This window comes from Perca flavescens, chromosome 9 (assembly GCF_004354835.1).
Source record: "Perca flavescens isolate YP-PL-M2 chromosome 9, PFLA_1.0, whole genome shotgun sequence".
NCBI lineage: Eukaryota > Metazoa > Chordata > Actinopteri > Perciformes > Percidae > Perca > Perca flavescens.
Window position 1 is genome coordinate 20,108,206 of NC_041339.1, and position 22,141 is coordinate 20,130,346.

A 22,141-nucleotide genomic window follows, 5' to 3' on the forward strand; every position below is an offset into this window, starting at 1 on the left:
TGCAATATGCATTAATTCCCTCAACGTACCTTGCAACTGCCAGGTCTTCTGTCCTCAGGATATCTCACGGACTCACAGGACAGCTCCATTATCAGCTCAGCAAGGAGAAGCAGAGAAACCGTTAGATTTCCGTCAGCTTTATCGCAGGGAGCCTTAATTGCTTTTTTTGCTGCGACGTCGCGGACTGCTCAGTAACAATCTGGTGCAATCCAACACAGTAGCCCAGTGGAGCTTCTTTTATGAGCGTGCCAGCGGTGGTTGCTCTGGTGCTGGTGATGACAACTGCTGCTGAAAAAAAATCTGCTAATCCAATCTGTGGTCACCAGACACTGTCCTACAGGTTTCATCGGCAGGCAGCATGTACAGTTTTTTTTTCGAATTATGGTTAAATGTTGGAGGGAAGTGTTTGCATTTTATATCACACTATTATTGCGTTAAAGTATAATATGAATTTAGGGAATCAGCCTATGTTAAGCCTTTATAGTTTTAGTAGCCTAAATTAAGGCGACATGTGATCCTATTTTACGTTATATTGTTTTACACTTGACTAGCCTACTTACATAACTTCTGCATACTAAATCATTTTAGAAAAGTCACACATTATATTGGTAACATTCAGGGTTTTATGTCGAGATATTTCTCAAGTTCTTCTTGAATATCTGGATATTCTGTCTGTGTGATAATACTTTATCGCCACTATAGGCTGCAATTTCTATTGATGCTGCTTTCGCGTACACTGGAAGTTGTCGTAAATATTAAGTTTGACGAGAATTCTCTTTTTTTCTTTTTTCTTTTTTCAAAGAATGCCGTGTTTTTGATGTGAGGTTTAGAGCGACCAGACAATATGAATTACGTAGACAATCATAACAAAACGGAAGTACACTATAAGACAACATTTGGCAAATAAATGAACCAAAGCACAAACAAACGTGAAATCTACACATTTCTCTTTCATTGCTCTGAATTTAGAGCATACATAATTGAGTTAATTTTTAACCGAAAGTGGCTGCTTTAATTAACATGTACGTGTTGTCATAACTTTAGGGGGAAGTCAAAATTATAATTTTGAGTTTGAGAACATCCCATGAAGGCGGCAGCGGCGAACCCTCTTTTAAAAAACCGGAAACTCGGTGATGAGGAAGAAACCTAGCGATTGTTTTTGGTAGAAGTTTTACATTCGTCGTTAATAAGACTACAGTGTCTCAAAACCTCAACAATGTCGGGATTATCCAACATCGTGACGATGAAGAAAACTGTACAACAGTTACGCCTTGAAGCTAGCATAAACAGGGTTAAGGTAACGCTACTTTTTAGGACGCGTTGCATTGTTGCTAGCTTCAGTCACTCAACGGATCCGCTTCTCATACAGAACTGCTGATTACATAACAGCCGCTAACTTTCTAAGACTCGCTTGTTTCCCACAGGTGTCCCAGGCCGCAGCGGACCTGCAGCAGTTCTGCCTTCAGAACGCCCAGCAGGACTCGCTGCTCACCGGCATGTCGTCCAGCAACAACCCGTTCAGACCGCAGAAAGTCTGCTCCTTCCTATAGCACCGACCCTCTGCCTCTGTGAGTAACGTTACCGTTACCAATAAGGTCCGTTCATTTCATTATATGTGGGTTCTTTGAAATCCCATTCACTTTATAGCGTACAAACACTACAATACTTAGCCTAACTGTAAAACACATCGCGTACTAACATTGGGTATCGAATCACATAACTAATAGGTCCGTTTTTTTCAGTATGGTGTTATGGTTATATTGCTTTTTTTTATGGCTGGTCTATTGAAAATATTCGACACAACTTACATAATTTTTACACATTCCCTGTCATTATATCTGGAAAGCTTTGGCTCTTAAAGTGTTACATAAAGTGGATATCCCGTTCAAGAACTTGAAAAAATAGGAATTAACAGTTCAATTAATTTATTATCATCGATATTTGGCCATTTTGGAATTTAACATGTAGTTTTCCTAGGCAAGTCGCTTAACTTATCAAATTAGCAACCAGTTACAAGCATCACTGTCTTTATGGAAAGACAAAAACGTAAAAAAATAAGCTGCTGAGAAGAATACATACTTTAATAATGCCTAAGCATTTTATTTTATTTTTTACACTGTTGATATTACACACAGGCCTGAAATACACACACCTGGACCTCCTACAAGCACAAATGGATAGATGTCAGAGATGGCCATTACAGGCGCCCTGAACAGTTATGGGTTTAGTGCCTTGCTCAAAGGCACCTCAGCAGTGCCAGGAGGTGAACTAGCACCTCTCCAGCTACCAGTCCAGGGACTTAAACCGGCAGTCCCAAGCCAAGTCCCTACGAACTGCGCTTCTGCTGCCCCAAATACGCATCTCTGAAAAGCTTAACATGTTTTGCACCTGCTTTTGTACCAGTAGTCATTGTTATTGGATGAAAGTAAAAACATATGCACCCCAGCATCCTTCCTCATGTTTGCATAAGGTCATAATTTACAGCCACATTGTCTTCGGTACCTGAAAAAATCTTGGGCAACTAACTGGACATTCATTTTCATGTAGCTGTTTTTTTATGCTGCACTCTCAAGAATGTTAGAGCATAAACTCTAAATCAAACTTGTTGGAACTCGGAGAGGACGTGTACTGTAATGCAGTAACTCTAGTAAAATGCTAATTAGGTCTGGCTAATGCATGTAACCTTTCTGCAGGTTCTGGACATTATGGTGCCTTGTTGGAACTAGGCTGCAGGACCTGCGCTGTGGACTGGAATCATCTCGGGAGCATTCAGGAATTTGGGGACAAGCAACAAGTGTTTTTTTTTTTAAACTTTTGCCTTTGTAAAATCTCAAACGAAAACATTTCCAGGTGCTTATGTGGCATGATACAAGTATTGTACTACTTGCTTAGAAGTAACTAACCTATATCAACACACACGTTTGCCTTTTGAATTGTATTGTACATTTTTCATTCCTGATTTTGAGAATAAATGGTATTTACACATTTTAAACTTGCAACATGTTTTTATTAAAATGAGTATTTACATTAAGAAATGCGTTCAATGAGTCATCCATAATTATTTTGAAAGCCCTGTCAAATACAAAAGCAGCTGCAATGTGAACCATTTACCTTTTTCCAGACACTAATTCACTGCTCCTTGTGTCATTTGCAGACCAGGATTGAACAGGTGTATGTCTGCATGCATGACAGAATGGGACAATTACTTTGTGATTTATGTCGGGTCTACATTCATACAGTTTGTGGAGATTAATTTAAAACAAACTACACATCTGCCAATACAACTTTTACATACACTTGCAGGTCTGATGGAGGCGCTCCACATGAATCCCAGTAACCTGAAAATTGCATGTCTCCTTCCTGGTGTCTCCCAACTAACAGAGGGTAAACATCCTTGCAATGAGCTACATGCTCCTGTCCCACACTTGGTCTTCAAAAAGAATTGCAGATGCAGCTTTATAGAAGTCTTTTTTTCAGGGTGAGTGTGAATCTACAGCAATGCGATCTCCTAAAAATGCAGTCATCGGTGTTGAAGATCAAATACAAGTTGAAAGGACAAGGGTTAACTGTTTGCACAAAGAATCTGGATATCCACTCTTTAAGTCCATTTGTGCAAAGCCACAAATGGTAGTAATATCTTCGATAATAAACAAGGTCGTCCTTGCCTGACCAAAAAGCTGGTTGTTATTTGTATTCAAAGCTGGAACTTCCGTCGGCAGGCATCCATCTCATGGCGCTGGAAACAGAAAGTGTATTTTAAGCTTTACAGAAAAGGCCTGGGACATTACTCCTATTTTGAGTGACATTTAAAACTTATTTTTAACATTTTGCTGAAGTACATTGCAATCATTTATTAATGTCTGACAAACCTGGCAGCAAATTACTCTAGCACAATGTGCAAATGGCATGGCACAAAACAAATTACTATTATTAAAGTGCTGACTCCATTAGTTCCATCATCACAGCTCTTCCGGCATCTTAAAGAAAAGTTTAAGCACGGAGACTCACCTTCAGGACCCACTCATACTCGCCAAACTTGGAGTCGAATGTGCCTTTCTGTAGAGAGCGGAGTTTGAGGGTGAAGCGAGGTCCGAGCTCTTGAATACCAACTTTCTTCTCATTCTTGAAGATGTACCTTCAAGGATCCAAATAATTGTTTATTAGACCATCTCCAAACTGTCTTGAACAGCTTCTGAAAAGAGAGGGTTGTATTACGAGGCACCATGTCAGAATTCACAGTTAAAAGACTCACCTGTGGAATCTGAAAAAGACAAAGTCTCTCTGGTTGTGGAAGGTGGCGACCTGTCGACCCACAAACTGAGGGTCTTGTGGAAAGAGTGCAGCGAACTGCCGGCCGATGCTGTGTCCCAGGCGTGTGGTGAAGTTGTTGAGGATCACCTCTGGGGAGTGTTCAGTTGGATCTTTGCCTCTTCTCTACACAAGGAAAAATACTATGATTATGATGAAATCACACAGGTGAGCTTAGGGATGCTAAGCAGTGGCTATATATACAGTATATCATCGTCCATTGCGATGGCTGGCCGACATCACGATGGAGAGCCAACATTGTGATGCCCGTGATTTTACTGCACCGTACTTAAGTGAAAGTAGGTCAAGTTGTAAAACCTACCAGCAGGGCACCATTTAAATGTATCTCTAATCGTTTCTATGTTAACTGTTGGCCCATAGTAATAGAAAAAAATATTTACGTAAAGCTCCCCCCCCCCCCCCCCACGACGATATCATCGTCCATCACGATGTTTTACTGTAAACATTGTCAACTGCCAATTTAGGGGACATCGCCCAACCCTACAGTATATACAATTACGATATGTGACTAGAAGACAATTTGGAAAATACTAGAATGCTACACAGCTAATCATCAATACATTCAAGCATCAAAAAACCCATTATTATCATCACGCCATTACATATGTCCCATTTAATCAAAACAGAAACGGAGAAAAGAGTTTGAGTTTATCAACTTGCCTTCATCTCCTTACGTAGTCGAACACTACTGATCTTGAAGTGTGCAGTCGGCCCGTCAGGGAGATGACAGAGAACCAAACCATCTTAAAGTCACGGTTAAGGGAGCCAACATTAAAAAGGTCAGACTGGGTGAGCTAGAACTATGACTAGCTCACCTTGTCTAGAGTCATTCCACTTATTTAGATACTTTCATATACATCACTGAGCTTTAACCTAATTAATGTGGTCTCTGAAGTTGGTGAGATTCAAAGCTCAGTAAAAAAGTATCACAACCCTCGGTCATGACCCCAATGACAGCAATGTAATAAATAACGGAGAGCAGTATAGACCATTGTGTATCATCCATTCCTCTCCTGAAACAGCTGCCTTTGAGGATACTGGGCACTTTGCGATCCTCGTTGATGACAATGAGGTAGGTGAAGTTCCTGGCGACGCACTGAGGAATGATCCTCTTCAGGGCCAAACCTCTTCTGTAGTACACATGGGCGTTTGGGATTACTGTGGCCAGCTGCTCACAAAACCTCACCGTCCTCTACAAGACAAACACCACATAACGATCGATGTGTTAAACAGACAGTGTTTGAAAAATAATGAGTAAGAAGATGCAGCCCACTCACATTTACCACCTCAGGACAAGCACATATAAAAACGTCAATTACACACACTGAATGGTAAATGGCCTCAACGTTGTATTACCTTCTGTAAACAACGCAGACTAAGACAGAAAACAATGACTTTTTTTTTTTTTTAAATCAAGAAAGGTAAAAACTGCTATACAAAAACAGGTCAAATCACTAAGTGGGGCTCCAATAAAGAACACTTGTCTTGTCCCCGATAGTCTAATTTAGATTGTAGCCTTCTCCTTTGTGTTCAAATTTCATATGCATCAAAATTAATATATTGTGCATACTACTTTAAGTATTAACAAATCTACAAGTGGATCATTATAATTTGAAAACGTCAAAATAAATGTCCCCAAGAGCTGATAGCTGATTTTAGGGCTGGGCGACAAGACAATATACATCGTCAAAACAATATAAAATTGATTATTGTATATATTTTTCCATATATACTTCAATACCTATGGCGATGTCAAAAAACCAGCTGCCGAACCGCGTTACGACAATATTTGCGCATTTGGACACCGCTTTACACTCTGATCCTAGCATGTTATGTTCAATATGCACTTAAGTTTGTTGTAAAATAGTACTTTTCATTGTCAAGTATTGAAGGAGTATACCAAAATGGGTTTATTATGTAGTTACTTCATATAGACTACTTATTTGTTGAATTACCAACAAACATGCAATATTATATATTGTTATTGAGCTATGAAATAACTAGGGCTGCACGATTTAGAGAAAAAGTCATACTGCGATTGCAATTTAATTGGATCATGAGTCTACTTGCTTGATTATCAAGAAGAATGCACACAATTTTTGGAAATATTCTGTATGTTTCTCAACTTAAATGTACAAAGTTAAACAAGCATAAGAAAAAAATAAACAAAAAATGTCCAATACTAAAAACTTCAATAACAAAAAATAACTATTTTCAAAACAGACTTTCCTCAACAGTACAAATTAAATAAATAGATCAATAAATAAGAAAAATACAAAAATTCTAATTAATAATAATTTAAATGCCCTTATAAACTGACATTTAAGATCGGTGTTATATAATAACTAGTGATTACGTAAAAAAATATGCTTGGATCTCCACGGTCAAATCAGCCGACGCTGATACTTATGGTAAATGCATTCAAAAGGCATCCGAGCGACCATGTGCAGAGACTGCAGTGAAACAGAAAAGGTGCAACAACATGGAGGCTGCAGTGCACACACAGGCTAGAGTGTCACGCAAACGTTTTTTCTGCTTTTGAGAGTCACGCAAACAGCATACGTTGTTGTTGAACTAAATTACACAATTTTTGCGGTCATGTAATCGCACAGAGTGAGATCGTGATTGCGATTAAAAAATTACCTCTATCTATCTATACCCAGCTCTAGCTGATATTAAAAGGTAAGCAATAATAAAGTAATAAGAACATGTATTATGCAGAGCAGCAGCCACTCACCCCTCTTGGTCTGTCTGATGTTGTGATGAGCACTTTGGGGTTTGTCAACCCGTTGAAGTAGGCAGAAAATTCATCAGTTCCCTCGTCGAATGCAATCTGTACATGACGGAAACACACACACACATTTACATTTTTCAAATTTATTACTAATATAAACTGAGATCATTTGAACAAGCTCAGCCAAACTTGATCCACACCTCTTCATCTTCTGGGTCAACGGTTGTCTCGTCGTACACCCTCTGGTTTTCTATCGTCTTTGGGACCTCTTTAGGCGGTGCCTTCATAAGTGACAGAATAAATGAAAGAATGAATGACCAATATTAATGCCTTAACCTTGTTTAATCGTAAAATTTAACTGTCTAAGAGGGACACAGAAAAAACCCAAAACTCACCTTGTCACCTAAAGCTTCCCTTTCTTTTTTCTTCTTTTTCTTTATCTGCATCTTTTGCTGAAATATGAAGACAGAAAAAATATGAACACTGAATTTCCAGTCGGAGTGTGCTTGCAACTTATATTTACTGTAGCGCTGAAAGTCGATAAATTAATCAGAAAAAGGATTCAGGATAAGCAGTGATGATTAACAATTTCTGGTTGCAGGTTAACAAGAAGGGCTGCTTGCTCGATTTATATTTAAATTGAATATTATTGAGCTGCTGGTCAGACCAAGAAAGCAAGTTTAAGACATCAGTTTGAGTGAATCATGATTCTGGAATTGGAGAGGCGGTGATTCAAGAAGGGCTGCAAGTATTAATAATTATTTCATTATCAATTCTGCAGTGCAGCTTTTTTTCATAAGTAATTTATTAGCAGTTTAGTCTTCAAATGCCAAATAATAGTAAAAAATATGATCAACAAAATTCCCAGAATCAAAGATGACAGCTTCTAAAAACGATGTGAGGCTGCTACCGTTAGCTGATTAATCGATGAGTTGTTCCACATAAATTTACTCTGCAACAATTTTGATGATCGATTATTTAAGTCAAATATTAAGCATAAATGCAAAATATAATTCGGTTCCAGTTTCTTAAATGTGAGGACTCTCTGCTCAAGTCATTGTTATATCATTGTAAATTGAATATTGTTAGGTTTTAGACTACAAATGTACTTTGTTAGCTTCCACCACTGATAAGAGGGAAATAAATCTTTTTAAAACCAAAAAGTTGAATCAACACCTCTCGAAAAGACCTGAACTTTACCTAACATGAAGGGAGTATTTATAGCAGGGCTGTTGTGTCAGACTGCATTAGTTTTAGCTAGGTGTACCTAATAAACTGGCATCTAAGTGTAGTTTACCTGCAATGACAGCTATAACTTAGCTAGGATATTTATATGTCTTTACCTTTCTTTTCTCCTGCTTGAGTTTCATGAACATGAGGTGTCTTCGCTGTTTATTCTTGATTTCGGACACACTGAAGGTGGGGGGGAAGGCTGGCTCGCTCTTCTCCATCTTCTCCTCCTTCGTCTCAACTCCGACGCTTTCTCCATTTCCCTCCTGACTCACACTCTTCTTCTTTGCTTTCTTATTCTTCTTTTTCTTACCTTTGTTGTCCTGACTCACGGGAACCTCCGTGATATCCATCTAGTGTCAGCCGTCTGTTTTGGCTAAAATATTTCACGTGTGTGGAGCTGGCTTCCTGTTCGTGTGCTCACGACCACGGACCGGAAATGACTGTGGTGGTCGTGGATAAAAATGTGGGGACACCTCGTGGCGAGGAGGAGAACTGTAACTACAACACAGCTTCAGAAAAAGGTTTGAATTTTAATAGAGATAATACATTATTAAAGTAATAAAAGTAATAAAAAATAAAGGTTCCTCCAATAATGTGTTTTGGGTGCTGACTCTGACTGACAATGTTTGGAGGACAAGTATGGTTAAAGCCCCCTTTAACTCAAACATGTGTTTTGCTTATTGCTACTTCTCTTCCCACACTGAAAATGTATGTAGCCTAGAGTTTGATACTATAAGTTCATTCATCTGCTGAAGGTGGGAAGTTTCTTTGCACTTGGCAGCTTAGAGCTTTAGTGTGTAACTTTTTGCATATTAATGAACGTCCATTAATGAGTTGATACAAAGCTAATTAAGACTTTCAGCTCCACAAAACTCTCTCTGTATTTCTCAGTATGGCCATGTTTAGGAAATGGTGTCATCCGGCAACTTTCAGGCGCAGAAAATCGAGCGAAGATAATTACCTCTTCTGAAGAATCCATCATTTTTTTTTATTATTCTCCGTGTCCTCCTTGGCTACTAGCAACTGTGTGGAGGAGGGGTGGGGGTGGTGCACGATCACGGAAGGCTTGTATTGTGTGGATGCGACAGTTTTGTTGTCATTACTTAGAACTTCTCTTGGGGGAGACAGAAACTACGCAATATAGCGTTAAATCTTCAATAACGATTTTATTTGCCACATGGGGGCAGCGGAAACAAGTTGTGAACACAACATTGACAGATTAATCATATTATAAGCTGATATGGCATTAATTGTTTATTGACACAATCTGCTTCTACAAGCAAAATTAGCATTTACTTGGAGTCCTGTTTTGGTCATCTGTCCAAACACCTGCAGTAACATAGAATTTGCAATTTAATATTGATCTAATCATTAAGTTCAATTTATTTCATCTGGAATTCTAGTATCCTGATTGTATAGACAAATGCTTAAAAGAACACGCCGACTTATTGGGAATTTAGCTTATTCACCGTAACCCCCAGAGTTAGACAAGTCAATACATACCCTTCTCATCTCTGTGTGTGCTGTAATGCTGTCTGACGGCTCCAGCGGCATCAGGCCAGCACAGAACATGCAGGTGAATGGTTCCAGCAATCCTACTGCTCCGAATAAGTGACAAAATAATGACAACATGTTCCTATTTACATGTTGTGATTTATAGAGTCACAGTGTGTACAAAAAACAACGTAACATGAGACACAGCCGTCTTCTAACTGTTAACAAACCGGGAACTATATTCTCAGGCGGAAGAATATAGTACTTGGGCGGAGTGATATGCTCGCAGCAAGCCTGTCTGAGAATATAGTTCCCAGTTTGTTTACTGTTAGAAGGTGGCTGTGTCTCATGTTACGTTGTTTTTTGTACACGCTGTGACTCTACAAATCACAACATGTAAATAGGAACATGTTATATTTTATTTTGTCACAATTTGGAGCAGTAGGCTAGTTGGAACCAGTTACCTGCAGGATCTGTGCTGGGCTAAGCTAATGCTGGAGCCGTCAGACAGCGTTACAGCACGCACGGAGATGAGAAGGGTATGTATCGACTTGTCTTACTCTGGGGGTTACTGTGAATAAGCTAAATTCCCAATAAATCGGCGTGTTCCTTTAATGTATGATTTTCAAAATAAAAACACTGCAGTTTTTCATTGATTAAAATACATAATACAAAACACAAAAGACAGGGATTAATATACTACACCAACACATTGTGCAAAATGTAAAGCTTGCAACCAACAATTCTGGATATGTAATGGCGTAGTTAGTGTTATTATTAAGTGATATCAGGCTCCAGTCATTTCTTATACATTTTTTTGGAGATCTGCTATACTTTTTCTTACATTTCCACGAAGGCCTGTGCCTTTAAAGCTCTCTATGTTGAGCCTCAGAATGTGGAAGGTCATGTTTACATGGTTCATACTGTTTGATCAGTGCATGGAAAGCCATCCCAACAGCAACATTATCTGTACATATTGCTCCCCCAGCTCTTTTCATCTGACTCTCTTCCCTGTTCATATCAGCTATGCAGGTCCAGCCACCACCAGAAGTTACACACCACTTAGAGTGATCAACAGTATCACTGAAGGGCTTCCCCTTTAGGAGCTTTACTTCCTTCACATTGTACACATGATGAGGGATGTCTGTGCTGCAGTTAGAAGGCAGAGGGTCATGCATCTTTCCCCAGCTCTTAATGTAGAGATCCTGCTTCAAATGGTTCACAATAAGGCCAGAGTAAAGATCTACAATAGTATGGGGAACAAAACAAAACAAAATACTGTTATCTATGAAAATGAAGAGTACTCCCTGTACAAATAGACATTGGGGAGAACATTTTATACATACTAAAAGAAAACTACATCACAATAGACAAAGAGAATTGTAAACTATGTACTATTGTAAAACTGTTCCTAATTTTGCTCTGTAAAAAAACTTGTCAGGTTATCATCAACCTAAAATGAAATTGTAACAATTGAATCCTTATTGATTGATTGATTTCAAACACTCACCATCCCGAAAACGGGTGTATTTCACAAAGCTAGAGAAATTATGTCCTTTCATTGAAGTCAGCATCTTTACACGGAACCAGGGTTCCTTCTTTGGGTAGCAGCTTCGCTGTGCAATACATTGCAGCTCTTTGTGAAAGGTTGTCGGGATGTCAGAGTCATATGAATAAGCATGGATGTACTTCAGCTGCAATCCTGAGAATTGAAATTGAAGTTTTAACTGCACATTACAATGCAAATAACTTTCATAACAAGCCAGGAATATAACAGCCATTAACCTACCTATTTCTCTGAAGTGATTATAAGAGTAAGTCACGCACATAAATGTTTGAGCATTAGCGGTTCCACTGTCTGGCCAGAAGTCTTTACTGTGATATGTTGGAAATTTTGGTGTACTGTGTGAAAGCCAAACTCCAGTTTTTTTGTCCAGCATCACAACTCCTTCAGGAAGTAAAAGAGAGAAAACAACAGAAACACTTTGTTACACTGTAATATATTTGAATGCAAGTGGAACATTGCTGCACCCACCTTTACTGTGGCCAAATGATGCAGAAGCCGTGTATGGTTTTGGAGGTTGGTCATTATAGAGCATGTATCCAAAGCCTTCAATCTGCAACAAAACAGAAAACGTAATCAGTGTGATGATGAAACACTGTGCTTTGCAAGAGAGAAACAGGTCGTTACACGTCACCTTTCTGTCGTAGAATTCAAGAAGAGGGTTCAGGGTGTTCGCCAGAGTGCTAGATTTACTGTTGATTGTCTCTTTGCTGGCTTTCCAGCCGTTGGTGCTCTCATCCATGTACAGATATGACAAACCGTCATCCTTCCCACGGGGCAACTTGTATAGAATATACCTAATAAAGAGATACAGTAAGTATATTATATTACATATTCAGCTGACAGAGAATAGGTGAAATATAAATTTCTACAACTCAAAATGTCTACAAACCAGTCCACCTCTTTTCCTTTGTCATCCCGGCATTTCACATCTGAATCACACCCTTGGAAAAGGATCCCAACACTGATGAGGAATTTCATCATTGTCCTCTAAAACAATCACATATAATCATGAGAGAATTACAGAGACAGGAGTCCTGTTTTCACAGATTAATCACCAGTTGATTACCTTTAATACATCAATTTAAATAAATACAATTTTCTGAAAATGTCATTAGTAGTATGAGAAATTAGCAATTTTCTTGAATTTTAGACAAATGGTGGACAAATACATCCTGATTTTGATTACTAGAAATGATTACTAGAACATTTCATTATAAAAATCATATTGACCTAAAAGTTGATTATCTAAATAAATATCCAGAGCTTTCAATAGCTTTGAGCAGAGACAGGGGTTACATGACACCCGTCATGATTCAGGCTGTTCTCATTCCAAGACTGGGTTGCTCATTCACTGTTCGTACTTATACCTATGAAAAGCAATGCACTATTTAATTAGTACACTGTATATCCCAAACAATCGTGAACCAGGGCGTGCAGAGGTGCCGGAAATCATGTGATATATAAAGAGCGACAAAGATGGATGGATTGATGGATGATCAAACAAACACAGGATTTTCACTCAGGAGACCACTGTTTGTGTTCTGTGGGAATGCAAAAGACAACATTGACTTATTTCAACGTACTTGTGTTTGTTGCAACATAAGTTGTGTACTTTAATGCCACGTATGTAAGTTACGTAACAAACGTACTTATTTAAACCCAAACCACAATCTTTCCTAAACCTAACCAAGCTGTTTTGTTGCCTAAACAGGTTCTGCATTGCAGGGGCTTGCACAGGCACACTTGTGTTGCTGAACATTTGTAGGACAACACAGAGAAATTGTGCGTAACTTTTTTCCTAAGTTATCAGACAAACCGTTGTATGAGGATGCATGATGTGACCGAAGTTCAATACTTAAGTCACATGACAACTGAACAAACTCCATGTCAATGGAGCAAACTCCATTTGTTGGTGAAGGCTGAAGTGTGGCTCAAAGCTCCAGAAATAGTTAGTAATTGGACCTTAAGTTAAAAAATGTATTGTTGTGCATAAAGTCAAGAATGAACTTTACTGCTCAAAGATTTGATGCCATTTTAAGAGAGCAATTTGGCAGATCTGGTATACATTTTTTACACAAAAATTACACAACTGTAACACAGATGATAAGCATCAGCAAGGTTTTAGGCAACCCCAAGCCCACAGAAAAGCCTCAAAGCTTCCTGGTACAGACTGCACTGCACAAGTCTCTGAACTCTCCTGGACAAATGAACACCATTCTTTAAAAAGATATTTGGTCATGCATCTGTATAACATATTTATATTAAATTACTTTGGAACTTAACTTTTTAAATGGAGAATTGTAACTATGGCACAAGCATCAGGGATTATGATATATAGTATTACAATTCATTTCAAGGCTGTTCTAAGAATTTCAACTATGATTTTGGAGGAGGGTTGGTGAGTTATCTAAAGGCTGTAAGAGTTATTTTTAATAAAGCAACTTCCTGTACCTACAAGAGTAAATCATCCAGTTGTGCAACAGAACATGTACTATTTTCAAGAGTAGTGACAAGTCAAAACAACAGTTAACATTTTAATATAATGGGCTCCTTACACTGTAACGTGTAAATACAACTTACAGTTCTTTGATTATTTCCATTTCTGATACTGATACACTTCTAGGTCAGAAAACAGGAAATATATATTTAAACTTTTTATTCTACTTGCTAGATATTTTGACATTCCTAAGAATACATCTAAAACACGTAAGCTCATTATATGTTTTGCAGATTACATTTTAAATTTCAACTATTATTATTTTTAGCATTATTTTTAAACATGTAAACATTTTACTTACGTATCTAGCCATTGCCATTTCTCTTTACAGTCAACTGTGCATCTGTTTTACAAAGCTGTGATATTTCAGTTAGAACAAACTGACACCCACATCTTTCACATTTCATCTGCTTCCTTGTTCCTTGTTCGTCTCTCAGACACATCATTGTAAAGGATTCATTGATTTTGTGCCTAACACCAGAGTGTTGATCTGCCTGTTGACAAGCTGGGACAATGTAAGGGTTTATCTGCCTTTTAAATACAGTAGTTTGACAGACTGTTTTAATAAATATGGACACAATGACACTGATAAGAGTAAGATACTCTTCAAACTGAACACTTCCACCATAGCGCAAGCATAAAGCTTTTGAAAGACGTTCTACATCCACTAAGAATTAACTACTGTATGAATGTTATCTTAAAATTAATGTATCAATACATTTTGAGGATTCAAGAAACCGTTTTGAATATTTCTAAGGAAGAATAGTCATTATGAAAGTGAAATGTGAATTGACAAATCGTGTGACACAATCTGAATTATGGCAACCATTTGGCACTTCCAGGGCATTACAACAGAACAAGTCAAAACAAGTACAGTGATTACAAGTTTTTCTTTGCTTGAAGAACAGGTTTGTTTGTCTCTGCTGGTCGAACCAGTTTTGTCCCACAGTGAATATATTTGATAATAACAAACTTTGTGGCACTGCTTGTTGTTGGCTGGTACTGGCTGCCTTTTGCACCTCTGAACCCTGTAAGTCACTTGGCTTCTCAGATGATTTACAGTAGTTTTGCATAAGAATGTCTGACTTTGATGTTTCCATGGGTCAGGTAAACAATGGACATAACCTTTAGGGACTAAAATGACATAATAATCATAAGGAGTGTGAAAGACTTGGAGACTGTGAAGGAGACCCACCAGTACTACACATTCAGACATGATGGGAACAGCACAGAGCAGCTGAGGTCAGCTTCACAGGTACAAGGGGGTCAGCATGACACTGGAATTGAGATATTAAAATCTCTTCCATTTTGAGTTGAACATTAAGTGATAAAAGTGGCGATGAAACAAGAACCATAGATGTTCTTTTAAAAAAATCAAAAGCTGAGGGGAGGTTTGGATTTAAACTGTGATTCCTTATTGCTACAAGTGCCGTTTTGTAGAAATTAGTGTCTTTATGACACGATTGTAGAAAATCCTTGAATAACTTGACGTGTATGGAAAATATGAAATAAGCTTACCCCTGTGGCAGGATTCTTAGTTTGTTTAAGGAAAATAATTGAGAATGCAATAGCAGGCTGAATGTAAAGAGCAGTAATGATCCACAGACACCTACAGTATCATACCATCTAGTCTGACCACAAGATGGCCCTGTTTACCTCAAATACTGGATACACCAATTGCACCTTCCTGTCAAGGTATTAACTACCCAGACATGGTGATGGCCAATGCAATGCAGTCAGAGTCTTCACCTGGGTAAAATATAACTAAACATCAAATAGATACATCTTGTGTTATTACAAATTCCCTTCATTCAATCAAGGAAGTAAGGCAACAGCATACTGACACACACACTAGTACAACCACAGTCTGATTTGCAGCTGGCTACTGGGCATAGTCAGCGTATGGGCTTTTCATCAGAGGGGATGCTCTTTTACTTTCCCCACCCAAATTGAACCCATTTTCTGACCTTCAGTCCACTACTGCCCTGATCTTTTAAAGTAAACATTTTCAGAATTGGCATCATTTTATTTAGATTTGGTTTGAGTTCCTCAAAAACATGAAAAGTAAAGAAACAAAAGTTCTTACGTAAACACAGGCAAGTTATGTGATGCAAATTAATACATTTTATTTTTTATTTTTTTATAAATGCGAGTCAGTGATGACACTCAAACACTTGAATCTTGCATATTTATTAATTTAGCATATAGTCACATAATATTGCCTATGTAACTTTTTCAGTAGATTATTAATTTGTTATCGTTCTCAAAACCACATACAGGTTAAGACTATGTCAGGATTTTCATATGTACTGGAACACAAGTCAAACAAGTTAAATTCAAACATTTGTTGTAGCTGTTTTTTTCTTTCTTTAAATGGATGGCTAATTGTATACCTCTTTCTTTCTCATTCAACAGCCAATGTACCAGTCCACCAGCTGTCTGAAGGCCTTGTAAATCAAGGGGTTGAAGGTGCAGACCAGCCCCCCACCACGCCACATTTGGGCACTCTCCCTGTTCAGATCCCCCAGGCAGGTCACCTGGTCCTCGGAGGCCCGCGACACGCACCACTTTGAGTGGTCGTAGTGGGACTGGAACAGGACTGATCCGGGAAGCCGAATCCTCTTGATGTTCATGGTGTGTTTGGGCAGGGAGCAGTTGGAGGGCAGCTCATGGCCTTGTCTCTGCCAGGACTCCACCAGCAGGTCGGCATCCAGAGCCTGAGCCACCCAGCCCGTGTAGATGTCTGAATGAATGCCAGTGAGGGGGTTAGTTCAGTTGCATTATGATAAGAAATGACATAAAAAAGCATAAAGCTAAACTCACTTATTATAATGCACTAGAATAGGATTAATGTTTTAAATAACATTCTAACAGTTTTACGTTGTTTATGTTGCATTGGGGATTAATATTATAAATCAGCTCTATAATGTTTTACAGCCCAATATCAAGGGGGTAAGCGAGCATCCGGGAAAGCGTACCTCCTATGGGGAAATTCTGAGGCTAACAAGCCATCACTTTCAGCTAGCATTCTATTGACTCCCATTCATTTTGGCGTCACTTTGACAGCAAATAACTTGACATCTGAAGCGTTTAAAGACTCTATTTGTCCATTGTTTATTTCTAAAGAAACACAACAATGTATAAAAGGCTCCATTAGGTTGTAGCTCACGTTATGGCCCCGTAGCAGCCGTTTTTGTAAAAATAGGCTAACGATTGTGTCATAACCACGCAACTTTCTGTCGCACAGTACAGAAATTACCGTATATAGTCATGAGAAGCTTGCAGGCAATCGGGGGGACGTGGAGGCATACAGTCAAGGGAGAAGCTCATTGAGAGTCCATGAAAGCATCGGAACAAAATATTTCAGTAATGTTTTGCTCCTGCTCCTACGCTCATGGACAGCTCCTACTTGTGCTCTCCGTCTCTGCAAGATTCGGAATGATTCAGATTTCTCTTGGCGCAGCTACCAGAAGACTTATAAATTTCAGGCAGGTTGCTCACGTCACATCTACGTCGTCAAGCTCAGTTTGAGGCTGCTAGTACGTTCAGCCATCACCGGAAAAGTGCTTTTAATTAACTTCATTGGTCTCCGTCGAAGTCTATGGCATCGCTGTGTCCATTTATTTTACTATCTATGCCAAATATAGGGATGGGTGGCCTCCATGTTGATTTTGCGACGATGTTGTAAGGTTAACTGGTGCTTTCACAAAATATTGACACAATGAGATTTTTGATCAATATTCATCAGTAATGTGGATATAATGACTAAGTGGTTAAAGGCAAATAATAGAACAGCTAGAACAGTCTGTTAGTTAGAAAATCACTTTACTGTAATGTAGCTTTTAAAACCAGGAAAAGACAACTCATATGCCATATTACGATATCCAAAATATAAGACAATATCTAATCTCATATCATGATATCATTTTAATATCGATATATTGCCCAAATAGAACAAATATAACCTTAATGCTCATGGGTGACATTTTTTTCTTTTTCTTTTAATATACAAAAAAAACAGGGGCCTCTAAAAATCCTACAAATGAAACAATCTAATAGGGGAAAAAAATGACTGCTCACAACTGTCCGCACTAAGGCCCTAAAATGTGAAAAGGTTCACAAGTAGGGCTCTGCCTCATTGTAGGAGGTTACAAGTAAAAAATATTGGGAGCCGAGTACTTCTGAGGCTTTGGGTGGGGTGTGCTCATACACTTCACGGTTCTAAGATGATAGTGTGTCTGCACCTGATAATGAGCGACTGTGGCAGCAAGTGAAATGTGCAAACAAGACAGTAGCAGAAAGAAGTTTTTGCAAAAAGGTCAGGTTGTGTAAAAAGTTTACAACAGCAGTTTTGCTGTGAGATTTATTATTGAGTAAATGGTCAAGTGCCAAAAGTGGTTGTGGAACTCCATCGTCTCTCCAAAATAGTGCTTATGTTGCAATATATATTTGAATTGTATTTGTATTTATTTATTTTTACAGCAGCATAGGAGCAAATAAAAAATAATAATACATATATATATATTCTCACTATAATTACAACAGCCACAAGAGTTTGTTGCATATATATATATATATAAATGACCCACAGTACGTGAGAAATACCTTACCATCCACATAGCGTTCAGATTTCACAAAACTGACAAACTTTTCCCCTTGCATTGAGAAAAGCTGCTCCACTCTCTTATCTGAGGCCAGTGGGGGTTTGGAGCCCTCACATAACTGGGCCAACTGCGGCAGGTCGGCCAAGAATGCAGCAGGTACAGAGCAGTTATAGAAGCGTGGGTAAAGGTACACCATCTGCTTTGCTAGAGAGGAAGGAAAATGCCTCACAAAGAAGAGAGAAAATTTGATGTTAGAAAATTCAAGGGTGCACTATAGGATGCTTCAGACAGTATTCCTAAAAGCCAGTAAAAATAGAGCTAATTAAAAAATGCTCATATTTTACCTGATAGTGTAGACCTGAATTATTGTTTTGCTGATATAGGCTACTGTACAATATCAAACAAATACCAACTTTAATAAATACTGGTTATATCTAACTGTATCTATAATCTCAAAATATGGATGTTCCTAGTGAGAACAAAGCTACATAAAACTTCTCTCTTTTCTTTCCATATTCATTTAATTGTTTATGCATGTGTGTTGTAGTGGGCCAACTTAAAGGAATCTTCAGAGGTCTGTGTCATTGATACGTAGTATTAAATAGTAAATTCCCCTTAGCCCCTTAGTTAGTAAAACTTAAAAAAAATATTGACTCATGTCACAAACTATCCCAATACAAAACAAATAGCAACACTTTGAACAACATTTATTAACAGCATTGCTCACAATACTACTATGTTTCTTATTGGTTTATGATATTAAAACTCAGTTAAAGACCCCCACCAGAAATGTTTTATGACAAATGAAAATACAAAATAATTTATGTCTGATACGGTTATTCCACAAAAAAAGGTTCAATTAACTTGTTCAAAAATTCTAACTACATTTACTCCTTCTCCCTCATTGAAAAATCATGTATTTATGAATTAGCAAATATTTTTCCTTTCAAATGTGTAACTGCTGGACACATGATGTCTCCGACTTCATTGTCTATTTTCAGTGTATGTACTAGAGGTTTCAAGTTTCTGTATGTAAGTTGCATATTGGATTGCAATATTTGAGTGGAGGGGGACTTACATTTATTTGTCTTATTATATAAGTATGTATTGAAGGCACTGACATAAGACCGGGTCATTTTTAGCAAATAGAGAATTTTGTAAGTTGAAGTCTGGGATATGTACAGAGCAGGAGTAAGTGAGGCAATGTTGCTTCATGAGCGTTCACTCACCTATTTGGAGGAATTGTTCATAGTGGTAGGTCACGCAGAGAGCAGTCTGGCCATTGACTTTGCCAGAGGAGGGGTAAAGGTAGCCTCTCTCAGGGAACGAGGGGAAATGGGGAATGCTGTGCGAAAGCCAAAAACCTTGAGAGCGGTCAAAGAGCAGTACCCCTGCAGGATACAGACAAACAACACTCAATGCACATATACAACGTCTCACACATACATGAAACCAGCATGCATGCTTGCAAACATTTCCATTAAATGAATGTCAGGGCAGGCAATAATCCAGAGTCAACAGCAGTTATCAGTTGGATGCTCTTTGCCCATTTCCTCCCCCTGACACACAAAAAAACATATCGATCTTTTTTTTTTTTTTGCAAAATCATAGCATTGCAAAGCTTGAATAGCAATATGCAAATATATCTGTCATAAGTTATCATAGACACAAATGTACACAGGTTCCGCAGGCAAAGATTGTGATCTTGTAGTCATGATTCATCCTACTGAAACCAATTAACATCAAAACAAAACTAGTAAGAACACAGCTGAATTTTCATAATGCATTGTACCTTTAGTGTGTCCGTATCCTTGGATGTAATCCAGGATCGGTGGTCCATCATTGTAGAGTGCATAGACTGAACTGTTAGACTGAAGAAAATACTTGTTTTATGCATACAGTATGTGGAGAAGTACACTTTTGAGGATGTGATCTTTCAGTTATTTTGTATATACAGCCCCTGTTGATTTCTTAAAAGAATAGTTTCACATTTTGAGAGACATTATTTGGTTTCTTGTCGAGAATTAGATGAGAAGATCCAATCTCATATCTGTCTAGTAGATATAAGGCAACAGCCCGCAGACGGCTAGCTTAGTTTAGCACAGTAAATAAGAAGCTACAGCCCAGTCAGAAACTGGTTAGCTTAGCTTATCTTAGTTTAAAGACTGGACACAGCTAGTCTGTCTCTGACCAAAGGTAACAAATTCTTGTAACCAGTCTTCACTGGTTGCCTCATGGCAACGAAAATACATGAGGAAGTTACTGGTCCTGGCTCCACAACACACAACAACTGCACCACAACTTGTCTTTTTTTTTAATAACGGTTAAACAAAAGATATATCATAGTCATTAGTGAGCTTTAAAGGCCCTGGTAGGTGGATTTTGGTACCTTTGAACAGAGCAAGGTTAGCTTTTTCCAGTCTTTATGCTAAACTAAACTAACCAGCTGCTGACTGAGGCTTTTGCTTTATATTTACCTTACATATGTCCTAAATTGTCTAACTATCTAGCTTTATCAAAGGTAAGATTTTTCTTTTTCTTTGTATTTATTTCATCTTGATTACTTTCCTGATGCCGTATGGAGATTGATCTCAAACACTATAACGTGCAATTGAAACACAATGTAAATGGAGTGAGGAAGGACTGTGTTATTTACTTAATCTGGCTCTGGAAGCTTGTTTAATTTCAGTTTCAGCTCAGTTCCTTATAGGAAACACAAGAGAGTCTACTCAGCAAGCTCACCAACTCGGTTAAGTGTGATTAAAGACACAAGGGTCTCTATCTTTCTATACTCAGGAATCAGTGTCTAAAACCCACTTGAAGAACAAGGACATAATTTCACCTTGTAGGCCTTCCCCATGTAAAGCTGGTTCAGTGTGTTCACTATCGCTCCTTGACTGGTGTTAACCATGAATTTACTCATCTGCCAGCTCCATACTGAGGAGTCCAGGTACATGTAGTCCACCCCACTGCCGACCTCGCCAATCTTATACCTGGGCAGTTTGTAGATGATAAACCTGCAGTGAAAGGAGAGAGAAACATATTTGGGATTTTATGCCAAAATTCATTAAAACCTAGTAACAACAATATCTGCTTACCCTCCAAAAGACAGGACATTTCAAGCAGTATAACTAAAAACTTTTTGGTTTAATTCTGCTGCAATGTAGCATTTCAACTTACCAATCAACAGGCTCACCAGCTTCATTTCTACAGGAAATGTCAGTACTACACACTGTGCAACACAAAAACATGATAATAATCTGTAAGGATGAACTGAAGTGTGTGGCCATCTTGAACAACTCCTGCAGCTGAAGTGAGGGTTTTGTGCTTCATGATTGAGCAACTTTGAAAGTGAATACAGTACAGCTGCCTGTAAATGCAAAACAGGAAGTCATAAGATCTGGTCACGAGACGGGAAAGTGAGCATTTACAGGAGCGATAGACAGAGAGTTAATGTTTGGATGCTATCACTGGCTCTTTATCTGTAAAATACCTTCAGTCGGGAGGGCCTCTAGCTCACCCAGTAAGAGCGTTCGCCCCATGTTGGCTGAGTCCTTTGCAGCGGCCTGTTGCCCTTTGCGGCGTGTCATCCCCCATGTCTATCCACTGTCACTTCATAATAAAAGGGAAAAGCCCCAAAAAATAATCTTTAAAAAAAAACACTATTTATCGAGCGATAGTTT

The 22,141-nt window shown here is 38.4% G+C and overlaps 5 protein-coding genes across 8 annotated transcripts in view; 1 reads left to right on the top strand and 4 right to left on the bottom strand.

Annotated features, from left to right (window-relative positions):
• spata1 (spermatogenesis associated 1) overlaps positions 1-1,687 on the bottom strand; it is a 7,726-nt gene extending 6,039 nt beyond the window's left edge. The window contains exon 1 of the mRNA XM_028586817.1: positions 30-1,687. Within this exon, the coding sequence (XP_028442618.1) occupies positions 30-89 (60 nt within the window). The 5' untranslated portion in view covers positions 90-1,687. The remainder of the gene's footprint in view (positions 1-29) is intronic.
• LOC114561107 (guanine nucleotide-binding protein G(I)/G(S)/G(O) subunit gamma-5) lies at positions 1,083-2,992 on the top strand. 2 transcript variants are annotated; one of them, XM_028586824.1, is made up of 3 exons: positions 1,083-1,297; positions 1,425-1,595; positions 2,694-2,992. In XM_028586824.1, the coding sequence occupies exons 1-2, from the start codon at positions 1,217-1,219 to the stop codon at positions 1,548-1,550; spliced, it is 207 nt and encodes a 68-aa protein (XP_028442625.1). In that variant the 5' UTR covers positions 1,083-1,216; the 3' UTR covers positions 1,551-1,595; positions 2,694-2,992. The 2 variants fall into 2 exon arrangements, with proteins under 2 accessions (XP_028442625.1, XP_028442624.1); XM_028586823.1 differs by having other exon boundaries at positions 1,085-1,297; positions 1,425-1,568.
• On the bottom strand, positions 2,986-8,767 carry rpf1 (ribosome production factor 1 homolog). 2 transcript variants are annotated; one of them, XM_028586822.1, is made up of 10 exons: positions 8,407-8,767; positions 7,459-7,515; positions 7,264-7,344; positions 7,067-7,162; positions 5,368-5,521; positions 4,990-5,072; positions 4,253-4,434; positions 4,009-4,135; positions 3,666-3,736; positions 2,986-3,508 (listed from the first exon to the last, which is right to left on the bottom strand). In XM_028586822.1, the coding sequence occupies exons 1-9, from the start codon at positions 8,644-8,646 to the stop codon at positions 3,695-3,697; spliced, it is 1,062 nt and encodes a 353-aa protein (XP_028442623.1). In that variant the 5' UTR covers positions 8,647-8,767; the 3' UTR covers positions 2,986-3,508; positions 3,666-3,694. The 2 variants fall into 2 exon arrangements, with proteins under 2 accessions (XP_028442623.1, XP_028442622.1); XM_028586821.1 differs by having other exon boundaries at positions 2,986-3,736.
• A 1,718-nt stretch (positions 8,768-10,485) lies between these two features.
• On the bottom strand, positions 10,486-14,235 carry LOC114562058 (deoxyribonuclease-2-beta). 2 transcript variants are annotated; one of them, XM_028588303.1, is made up of 7 exons: positions 14,156-14,235; positions 12,255-12,344; positions 11,989-12,151; positions 11,826-11,907; positions 11,580-11,738; positions 11,301-11,492; positions 10,486-11,033 (listed from the first exon to the last, which is right to left on the bottom strand). In XM_028588303.1, the coding sequence occupies exons 2-7, from the start codon at positions 12,269-12,271 to the stop codon at positions 10,657-10,659; spliced, it is 990 nt and encodes a 329-aa protein (XP_028444104.1). In that variant the 5' UTR covers positions 12,272-12,344; positions 14,156-14,235; the 3' UTR covers positions 10,486-10,656. The 2 variants fall into 2 exon arrangements, with proteins under 2 accessions (XP_028444104.1, XP_028444103.1); XM_028588302.1 differs by having other exon boundaries at positions 12,247-12,344.
• Positions 14,236-16,028: 1,793 nt separating this feature from the next.
• On the bottom strand, positions 16,029-21,776 carry LOC114561775 (deoxyribonuclease-2-beta). Its single transcript, XM_028587879.1, has 6 exons — positions 21,639-21,776; positions 21,301-21,475; positions 20,251-20,329; positions 19,688-19,849; positions 18,465-18,662; positions 16,029-16,597 (listed from the first exon to the last, which is right to left on the bottom strand). The coding sequence occupies exons 1-6, from the start codon at positions 21,746-21,748 to the stop codon at positions 16,263-16,265; spliced, it is 1,059 nt and encodes a 352-aa protein (XP_028443680.1). The 5' UTR covers positions 21,749-21,776; the 3' UTR covers positions 16,029-16,262.
• Positions 21,777-22,141: the final 365 nt, after the last annotated feature.